Raw genomic sequence first — 11,431 nt, forward strand, 5'->3', positions numbered from 1 at the left:
CCGCAGTATGTGAGGGCACAGAGCTGTGAGTCAGACAGGCTTCTCTGCAGCACTGGGGCGCCGCAGGGGACTGTCATGGCTCCATTCCTGTTCACCCTCAATACCTCGGACTTCAGCTACATCACTCCAACCTGCCACCTTCAGAAGTTCTCTGATGACTCCGCAATTGTCGGCCTCAGTAGAGAAGGAGATGATTGGGAATACAAAGGACTGACAGAGGACTTCGTGGACTGGTGCCTGCAGAATCACCTCCAGATCAACCCCGGAAAAACTAAGGAGTTGGTTGTGGATTTCTGCAGGAAACAGTCCTCACCTGCACCGATGAACATCCAAGGTACAGACATAGAGACGGTGACCTCCTACAAGTACCTGGGTGTTCTTCTCAACAATAAACTTGACTGGTCTACCAACACAGATGCCCAGATCAAGAAGGGACAGAGCTGGCTCTTCCTACTCAGGAAACTGAGGTCTTTTGGGGTTCAGTGGTCACTCCTTAAGACCTTCTATGACTCTGTGGTGGCTTCGGCCATTCATTATGGCATTGTCTGCTGGTCAGGCAGCATCTCAGCCCGGGACAGAGAGAGACTGGGTTGACTGGTCAGGAGGGCCAGTTCTGTCCTGGGCTGCTCCCTGGACACTCTGGAAGAGGTAGGCAACAGGAGGATGATAGCTAAACTGGAAGCTATGATGGACAGACCCCCCACCTCCAGTCCACCCTGACAGCACTGGGCAGCTCCTTCAGCCAGAGTCTGTTACACCCGCGCTGCAAGAGGGAGAGGTACCGACGCTCGTTCTACCGACTGCTGTCAGGCTGCTGAACAAACACACGTGAAAACCTGGACTCACCCCATTCACCCATTGCAAATAGCACAGCTACCTTATACAGCATATATGCAGTTGCACATATGCTTGTATCTATATTTATATTAGATTGCATTTGGTACTGTGTACAGTTCCTTTTTCGTAAACATTATTTTGTGCATGCAATACTTCATTTTTCTCCCCCCTCCCTTATTTTGCTGCTGTAGATTCCAAATTCCTCCATTGTGGGACAATAAAGGGTTTCTTATCTTGTCTTATCTTATCTTATCTTAACACTGCGGCAGGTCGCTATGTATGGTGTCAACTCAGTTTGGAGTTTAAAAGCGTTAGCCATGTTGTTACTATGCATTTGCATGCCAACTGGAAATTAACATACCACGTTAAAGCTAACGCGGAAAGTGCTCTGTGTATAAAGTCCAATAATACGCTGATATGGAGTTTTCTCATTGAAGTTGGGGCATTTATAAGATGAGTGAGAGGAAAAATTAAGCCGAAAGGAAGCCGCCTACAGGGAAATTTAACTAAAAGGTTGCTGGACTTGCAGAAAGATACTGCAAGTTTACCAGTCATTTATAAAGCAGACCTGAAGGGAATTCACTGATTTATTTCAAAACCCTTCACTGATGGCAGAAAGGAATTGAAAAACTAAGCCCAACACATCCAAGTGTATGTAAAATGACTATACGGTACTCTGAGATGTTTCTGTGAGTACAAAGAAAATACTACACTACATTGTCTGTATCGATAGATAGATACATAGATAGATAGCTAGATAGAGTATATATGCAGGGATAAATAGTCATTGACAAAATACTTGTTGCGTAAGGACATAGTAATTTAATAAGGCATGTTTTTATCTTATTAGTTGTTGTAGTCAATGGTTCATTTTAATGTCAAGGAAAAAAGTCATGCCGTGTCTTTAAATGATTCAATCAGTCAGAGACGAAAGCTTCACCTATGACAAATCCTGTAAGTAGTCCATTTCCAGGTGTGTATAAAAAGAAGCCGAGCACACCAGACGTTCATGTCACTTGCAACCTGATCTTTGACAGCATCTTTAAGCTTCAACCACAGACCAAAGAACTGATCATCAAGAGTCTGACCACCACAAATCTACTGCTGAGGTGGCAGACATCTATAATGTATAAATGTCAAGTTTAGTATAGTATAGTAGTATAATATAGTAGGTACATGAGAACAGGTGACCACGGGCCTCATTTTAAAGTTGTGTATGCATAAAAACAGACCTGAAAAATGCGTATGCAGCTTCCTGCGCAACATTATGTGACTTATTAAAATAAACCTTCGAGAAATTGTACACCTTTACCTGAATTGAGACCCACGTGTGGTCACATTTAGGAGACCAGAATTTAGTGACACAGTTTGTGAGGTGGTGAATTGAGACAAGATTGTAGAATGATGCCTCCCACACATCCACTTTCACTTCATATCACCAATTAATCATGATTATATCCAGATTTTGCACTTTGTGAATAATTTTATGATGGTGATGTTTTGTAGGTCCTTTGTTAATTATGCTTACCGGTAATTTTGCAATCATGCCTTTTAAATTGGCCCTCAGGGATAAATAGTGTTTTGGTTGATTGATTGCGGATGCTGTGCTGCCACAACCCCTTCCACCAAGAACTCATTGACTTGTGGGCCGACCTCTTCACTAACCAACCACTCGCAGCTCTCAAGGACGAAACAAAGGACGTATTAACCAGGCATGTCCAGCCTGGAGGGCCACTTTCCTGCCTGTTTTCCAGCTCTCCCGGCTACAACACACCTGATTCAGATGATCAGCTCATCAGCCAGCTCTGAAGCAGCATTAGAACGATCCTGATGATTTGATTCAGGTGCGTTGCTCCTTGGAGAGCTGGAAAACAGGCCGGACGGCGGCCCTTGAGGACCGACTTTGGACACCCCTGCATTACACCATTTCTTTTTTCATCACTGCTTTTTCAGTTAAATAGCATTTTGTCTCTTTCTACCTCCATCTGAGAAATAATGCTAACACTTGCATCCCAAAGGAGTGTCGCTCTGTGTGAGCCCTTCATCAGTAGCAGCAATGCACTGCTGATGGGCAACGCCTTGCATAGCAGCAGTTGCCCATTGGTGTATCAGTGTGGTCATAAATTGTCATGTCTTGTGTTCATTTTATTTAGTTTCAGCTCCGGTTGTAGTGGAGGGCGTTCCCTCCAGCAGCGCAGATATTCCTTGTTGTAATCAAGCTTAGACTAAAACGACTCCAACCTCTGCCATTTCTCGTTGAATTATTGACCTTGTTCACTCTTTTGCCTCAAGTGTTGTATTCCCGACCTTTCGCTCATGATCATATTTGCTTTTGTTCTCATTGATCCTTGTTTTGTAAGTATTTATGGTAATAGTGTTTTTACAAACAAATGAATCAGGACTACAAGCTCATCGAGTAGAATAGGAGTGTGTCTGTCTTACATATCTAACATTTGGAAATTGGAGCAGGTTTGTCAGTCAGAATTACTTTCTTTAAAAACATGAAAAGGTTGAATATTGCATTGGTCAAGCCCAAAAGGAGAGAAAAAAAATCCTAATGTTGTGCCTGAGGCACGTCCAACAGTCCAATATCCAACAGTCAAGTTCCACTTTTCATTGTTTGAGTACTTTTCGCACAGCATGCTATTCTGTAACAAGGGCGTTAAGCAGTTGGACTTGTGCATTCAAAGGTTTGGAGAAAGTCATATTAAGTTCACTTCCTAAGGTTGGCAAGCATTAGGACCATGCATCTCACCCAACAGGCATGCAGTTGGAGGCGTGTTTCTATGAATGTTTTGGGAACAGTTGTTGAGATTCATTTGTTAGCAGTAGAGGAATAAAGATGTGGTTGCAGTCAGTCGTGTCTGCTCCTTAATACTGCCACAGTAGTGCATTTCAAATACAGTACATTCTTAAATTTTACCAAGAAGCCAAATAAGTATAGCAAACGTCTTGGAAGGATTGTAACGTTTACAGTAATGTGGAGAAATGTATTATGTTGTGTCAGTGCATTGTTCTTTTAATTTTTTTTTTATCATGTACCTGTACATACTTTATTTTGTAGTCAGCCAGTCCTCCCTCAAGCATCTCCAGTTGGTCCAAAATGCTGCTCTTAACTTTCTACCTGGTGCTTGTAGGGAGTACATAACTCCAACTCTGGCATCCCTTCATTGGCTCCCTGTACATTTTAGTGTTCATTTTAAGATACTTTTTATTGTTTTCAAATCTCTAAATGGTCTCACCCCACTTTACCTCTCTGAGCCCCTCCAAACCTAAGCACCTTCGCATTGTTTCACGTTAGCCTAGCAGATGCGACTCGAGGTAGCAAGGGCTAAGCAGAGGGTCAGAGGGGATCGAGCCTTTTCCGTCGCCAGTCCCTCTCTTTGAAATGATCTCCCATTTTCCGTTGTATTCTGATGTCCAAAACACGGAAACCTCATTAATGTAAAAAAAAAAAAATTATGACAAAAAATTGATGGGTTTTTCACAGGAAAGCAATGATTTACTCAATTTTATTTCATCATACGAAATAAAAGTATTTAATTCCAAATACATTTTTTTAAGTAGAGTCGTAGAACCACTTGACAAAATGAAATTGAAAAGAATTCAGCACACCATTTTTATTTCAGTGTCCCTAATGGCCGGTTCAATATTTCCTCCCAACTTTTAAAGACTGGTCGTGAATGATGACCTCAGCAGAATGTGGCTGACTCCTGGTCCAATAAGACGTCATTTCTATATCCTGTAATGACAGGACCTATTGATGAATGGCTTTGCATTTCCATTTACAGGGAGCATACCATCTCCAAATATGAAATATCACAGGTCACAAAGTGCAGGTGGATTGACTGCAGATTTTTGTCCCTTTTATTGCTTAACGACCTGCTGTGGATTCATAAATCAAGACTCACGACAGGCGGCTTCAGACATGCACCACCACCTGCTGGTACCTGCTACATAACCTTGACTTAATCACAACCTCCTCTTAACTCCACTTGTACACAGCACATTGTCAGAATGACGCCGAGTAGGGGAAGGTGATTTATCCACAACCTATCACAGATCTAATTAAAGCATAAAGGATGGGGCAGGGCCTTCTGAAATATCCAGCACATTCACAGCAAATCGATTTTATTCAGACGTTTATGGTCTTGTGGGGCCGTACACTAGCTCTTTGAAAAGTTATAAATTCTGATGGGACAGACTGTTTGCATGTGAAGCAAGGAGCCGAACTTAAATCAAACCCTCATGCTGCATATTTGAAAAAGATTTTTCTGCCCTCTAAGAAAATAATTGCTGATTTAAGTGGCCCCTTCAACCTCAGCTATTTAAATAATCAGAACCCACTGCTCATTTTCTCAGCCAACTGCGGAAACACTCTGCTAGACAACCATAAGGGAAGTGATCAGCATGGGGATAAAGAAAGGTGCTGTTGGTAATATTTCAGATCATGCTCAATAATCTGCTCTGTAGACCTGTCGCGGACCAAAGCATACGTACAGTTAGATGTCGTTGAGCAAGATAACACACCATTAACTGTTTTAGCTAAAATCACATTGTGACCAGACACACTTTTTTTTTCTTTTTTTGGTAACAAAAAGGAGTGGCATTCAAACTGAAACTATCATTGACATTTCAACAAGACTAAACTAATCAACGAATCAGAAACATAAAACAGACTACGGAGCATTCACATGGGTCATCAAAAGGGCTTGTGAACGCAACTACAAAAACGCAACTTTGAAAATAACATGGAAAAAACAAGCACCAAATACACTGGTAACAAAGTAAAATAATAATATATTAAACTAATTGTGCAAAAAAACAAAAACAACAACAGCAGCTGTTCTGCTGGGCAGATATAGGATTCTTATGCGGTGTGGTGCAGTGTCTGCACAGAGTACACACTTACATTACGATAAGAAGTGTTGTTCTTGAGCTTTAATATTATAACTCATTTTTCACAGAATGAGAAAAAATATATGCCTATGAGTATTGTTCAATTGCTTGTCTGTATGTGTTCCTCTGCAGCATTTGTGTGTGAATATTGGTTATTTGAAGGAATATAACTCAATCCAAATTTTCTGTTAACCTATTAATGGGATTTTACATTGACTGCTTGAATTAACACTGACGATTCTCATGCAAAGCAGGATTCCTCAACCACCGCGCCTCCGAGACACTTATTTCAGTCACATTTATCCACACACTCTTTTATTTTTAGAAATCTAATTGCTTTCATACATGCTATGTTCTCACAGTCCAATGTCAAAAGGAATTATTTGGTTATTTAGACTGCATTTCACGTGGCTTTGAAAAAACACATTTCTGGGGAAAAGACCAAAAGTCATTATCACAGGTGACACGTTGGACACAGAGTACCACCTAACTCTATGTCCGGAGGCATGTTTTAACAGGTCTTGCTAATTTTGCTCCAGGAGGTGCAAAAGAGAATGTTTTTGGCCGCTGTGGGTGTGACACAGGTGACTTAATTCGCAGCCAATCCATGCAGCTACCCTCATTCTCTTTAAATGTGGCACACTCACATCTCCGTACAGAAATGGACTCAGCGATCCATGTGTGACCGGAGCATCATCACTGTGCTTGGCCACTGTGGCAATAAACAGTGTAAGTAGGTACACTCATGAAATACTGAGTGAGCTGGCGATCACCGCTGGTGACTTAAATATGTCAACAACACCTTATGCTGAATATCTATCCCCACCCCTGATAGTTCATGTGCCTCCCAGTCCATTGGGATGATTTAAAAACTACAATAATAATATCCATCCATTTTCCGAACCGCTTGATCCTCACTAGGGTCGCGGGGGGTGCTGGAGCCTATCCCAGCCGTCTCCGGGCAGTAGGCGGGGGACACCCTGAATCAGTTGCCAGCCAATCGCAGGGCACACAGAGACGAACAACCATCCACGCCCACACTCACACCTAGGGACAATTTAGAGCGTCCAATCAGCCTGCCATGCATGTTTTTGGAATGTGGGAGGAAACCGGAGCACCCGGAGAAAACCCACGCAGGCCCGGGGAGAACATGCAAACTCCACACAGGGAGGCCGGAGCTGGAATCGAACCCGGTACCTCTGCACTGTGAAGCCGACGCGCTAACCACTGGACTACCGGGCCAAATAACAATAATAATAATGTGTTTAAATAATTTATTTCTCTGATGATTCCGAGGCCTGCTGTTGTCATAGTTATTAATAAAATACAGTGCCGGGTACATTGCTCAGAATCTGACAAGCGTTCTGACTGCATCTGACTTCGACAAAGTTCGGACAGGCGTATAGTTAAGATGGCTTTCTGCCACGAAACTGTCAAATACGACAGATGCATGTCCAAGGATACACCTTTGCAATGCCAGGTCGCCCAGCTTGGCGCAAAGCAGTCAGCCAAATTCCCAAACAGGCATACTGAGGGTTGCACCTGCACAAAAATCAAGAAACGCCAACATTTCCCCATGCACTGTCTATGAAAATAGAGCCCAGGCTCTGTTTAATGCGGTGTGCTCTCACTCCAATGACAAGTGACAATTGCCCTTTTTTTCGAGAAGCAATATAAAACTACAGAAACATTTTTTTATCAGAACAGAAAACCTGTGCGTGTTAGATTCAACACTGGGAAATATAATGGAAGAGGAACATTTAGTCACAGCCATCGGTTTTTGCTGTCCCTAACATCCAGGCCATAATGGTTCTAAATTACAAAGTGATGTTTTTGAGGGTTTTTTTATGTTCCTCTCACCATGTTAACCATGTGTTGCACAGTAAAACACTTTTCACAAAGCTTGCAGTGGCATCACACAACGCATGCACATTTTAAAATCACTATCAGTACACCAGAAATATAGCTTTATTGTTTAATTATCATCTCAAAATGTAGTGTTCATGATCCAAGGTTGGTCAATTCCAATATTTTGGTGTGTATATAAATCGATGCACTACATTCAGATATAATTGTAATTTTGATATGGTTGGCATCTCAATTTTAAGCAAATTTTGATTTAGTTATGTGTGGGATGGGACTTTGGGACATTTTCTTTAAGCTAACGGCCACTAGTCAAGGTGCTGTTATGTCTTACATGAAAGAGAGTGCGGACTGTGACAAAGACAAACACCTATTGCTACATGTGAAATGAAGGACTTTGTGTTCCAACAACAGAAAATCTACATTTTCATGTAAATTTGGGTCAATGTCAGTCAATATATGTTATTCCCTTGCTTTCTTTTCTGTTAGGCTTCCCAAACAATCAGTTGAATTGATTAAGCCCAACACGTGTTCATGCTTACATACCTCTCATCAATCTAGCACTCAAAAAACACATTTCAAGCTCACAATCTAGATAAACACAGACAATGTTTGATGTGACTGAATACATTTCCATAAGAAGACTATATTATTAATACTGTATATATTATTTTCTTCCCAAACCATGTCAGTAAAGCTCAAACTAACACACGATTGATTAAAAATTCTTGATTTCACTGCACTGAGCAGCCCCATCGCCTCTGCAAAATTAAATATTAAGTGTATAGGTATACAGTTGATTATAACTCTGCAATGCTACTTCATCGTTGTTTCACGATCCATCGTGTTTTTTTCAAAATGCATAACATGTTCGAAATCATTTAAAATATAAACAATTTGCAGAATGCATTGAACTTGATTTGAATGTTTGTTTTGTCCCCAGTTAGATTTGCCTCAGGTTGATTTTGATGAATCTGTTTCATAGTTAGCTCACATGTTCCAGACAAGAGAAATATAGAGCATGCCAAATCATAGTTTGGACATTTTTGAAAACACAGGAGAAAATGTTGTATTTAAACAGTTTTAGTATAAGCCTTTCAACATTTCAAGTTCCTTAAATTGATCTGTTTTTCCTACATATACTTTTTAAAAATGTAGCACACTACAGAATAAATTATTTCATACTTCAGGTGGAAACTATAAGGACTGCTCACCTGTCCCATGGGAGCTGAGAAGCAAGGTGAAGATGAGCACAGCAATCGCAGGCAGTCTGGTAGTCTTCGGAGGCATGTTGAAAGCACGTCACTGCGCACAATATCAGTCCCGACTGAGTCGAGACCGTCCTCTCCTCTCCCGTTCGCTGCCTTTCTCGCCTCTAGCTCCACTCGGTCACTCAATCTGCTGGTGCGGGCAGTGAGAAAAGGGGAAGCTCTCACATCGTCTGCACTCCGTCAAGTGATCGAGAGAGGATAACGAGAAGGCAGATCAGATGGGTGGGGGAATGGTTTCCCAGACTATTATAGTTGTACAACACAGTGCAGTGACAAGTTGAAAATTACTACTGTTTGGGGGGTACACATACTCCACTAAGAGCCTTGTGCATGGGGCATCAGGGATGTAGAGAATATGTCCAACACGTGAATAAAACTGCACAAAATATATCATCTTACAAACTGATGATCGATGAGGAGAAACATTTTGCAATATTAAATCTTCACAAAGAGACTCCATGAGAGCTTGGCATCTCACAGCCCAGCAGAGTATTGCCAGACTGACCTTTGCCATCTAGAACACAAGAATTTGAAGATTTGGGTCCTGTTTTCTTCACACATGATAGTATGCTCACATTAAGTTTCTGTGTAAGACAGAGTTCTTTGACCGGTTTTGTGGTGGGCTTGATCAGTTTAGTGGTGGGTCAATGACAGACTTTGAATTCTTGTGAACAGACTTCCAACTATTAACCAGTGGTATGCCGACCTTGATCACTGGCATGAGATCGTCACACCCATTATCAGACCATATGTTGATGTCGTGGGTCTTTCCTTCTGGTCCATTGTAATGCCCAGCCTCGTCTGAATGAATTGAAGTTCTTGGATGGAAATGGGAATTCAATTTTATTGTAATTGCGATTGTTCAAAAGGTACAGAGCAACAAATTTCATTTTCCAGTGTCAACCCATCCAAAAAAACACAACAAGACAGTGACACCTAACAGGGGGAGACCAAAATAGGAAGCTGATAAGATAAGTAATGGAAAAAACTGTGTGAGAGAGGAGGAAAAAAAGCAACTCTCAAACTATGTTCATGTGGCGGGAAGAGGGTGGTGGGGGCACAGTGTAGGATCTGGAAAAAAAATCTCAGCACACAGCAAATTAAAAACAAAACAACAGACTTTGCACAAAGGTTATGTGTCAAACTGCGTCCATATGAGTGTGTATGTATTAACGTCTGTGGAGTCGTTCCTACCCAACTTCTGTCACACATTGTCTCTGCTGATTGATGACTTGTTAATGTGGAGTTTTGATCTATGTTGAAGTTGCAAGGCTGACAGGAGGAGTAGCGGTGGGGATGATTATCACTTTGACGCGAATAACTGGTTGGTTCGTTTCCCATATCCAATCAAGAAACTCTAAGACCGTCATCAAGCATCTATTGTTGATTCAAACCCAGCCACACCACACCAAAGAATGTCCAGGAAAAATTGATGCACTGAATCAAGTCTGGCAGGATACCTCCTGAGGAGACACCCAGAAATTCACATTATATAACTGGAAAAGTACTGATATATACTAATTCAAATAGAATTGATTTTTTTTTTTTGTTGAAAATTGGAGTAATCAAATGCCCATATTCCTCGATGAAGTGCATGAGTTTTGAGAGAATATGAGAAGATTTAACATGTAGAACCGTTTAGACTGGAGCCATTTAGTGCTTCATAAGTCACCAAAGAAATCTACTGTCGAATTAGCGTGTCATTTTACAATAAAAGTATTACAGCTCAGCACTGTGACAGCACAAGATGAAAAGTGCTTGTACGCGGCTTTACTTTAAGGGAGGATTAATTAGGAACGTTTTTTTCCTCTCAGACATTTTGAATGTTACAGGAAAGGATACACCGTGCTGCATAAGATGTCAGAGACTAAATCTCGTAAATGGTGTCTCAACCTTCACACATTTGCCCAAAACAGTTTCACACAGTGTGGAAATAGAACACGAACAATTATTAAGCATACAATGTACAGTACTGCCATCACAATGTGCATTATGATTCCATGGAAAAGAGGATGCACTGTAAAGGAGGAATAACTGGGTACAGAAATGAGAAGTGGCACATTTGGAAAGGACAATGACTCAGAAGCGGCCCATGAGAAGTGGCACTGCAGTGTGGAGAGAGGAGTAACACCCCTCACTTGGGCGCGCGCACACGCACACGCGCGCGCACACACACACAGAAGCTGCAAAAGTATCCATATGTCTTTCTCAACTGAGAGCACATAAAGAACTCAATCGACTGTGTAATGGCAATATTGTCTCAAGTGCAGTACCAAAATAGGATATAAGAGACTCTTAAAAGGTGTGAATCACAAGATTCACTTGCTGGTTTATACATGAAAACGAAACAAGATATCTTTTCTACCTGTAACCACAGATTAGTGACATTGTGCACCGTTAACACACGTTTCAGAACATACTGTAAATGTCTAACAAATATTAATTAGAAATGCGTGTTCACAGATGACCAGAATGTATTAAACTGGATCGCTTCTGACATACAGTATTTCATGTACTGGTTTCCTAAACAACAGTCGCTGAACCCAAATAAGCCATGTTTC

The 11,431-nt window shown here is 41.3% G+C and overlaps 1 protein-coding gene across 1 annotated transcript in view; it reads right to left on the reverse strand.

Moving 5' to 3' along the window:
• Positions 1-8,956, reverse strand: part of LOC147201997 (contactin-associated protein-like 4) — a 111,778-nt gene extending 102,822 nt beyond the window's left edge. The window contains exon 1 of the mRNA XM_086115440.1: positions 8,814-8,956. Within this exon, the coding sequence (XP_085971566.1) occupies positions 8,814-8,889 (76 nt within the window). The 5' untranslated portion in view covers positions 8,890-8,956. The remainder of the gene's footprint in view (positions 1-8,813) is intronic.
• Between the last annotated feature and the right edge of the window lie 2,475 nt (positions 8,957-11,431).

This window comes from Hippocampus guttulatus, chromosome 7 (assembly GCF_054856545.1).
Source record: "Hippocampus guttulatus isolate MCC_2025c chromosome 7, RoL_Hgut_1.0, whole genome shotgun sequence".
Lineage (NCBI taxonomy): Eukaryota > Metazoa > Chordata > Actinopteri > Syngnathiformes > Syngnathidae > Hippocampus > Hippocampus guttulatus.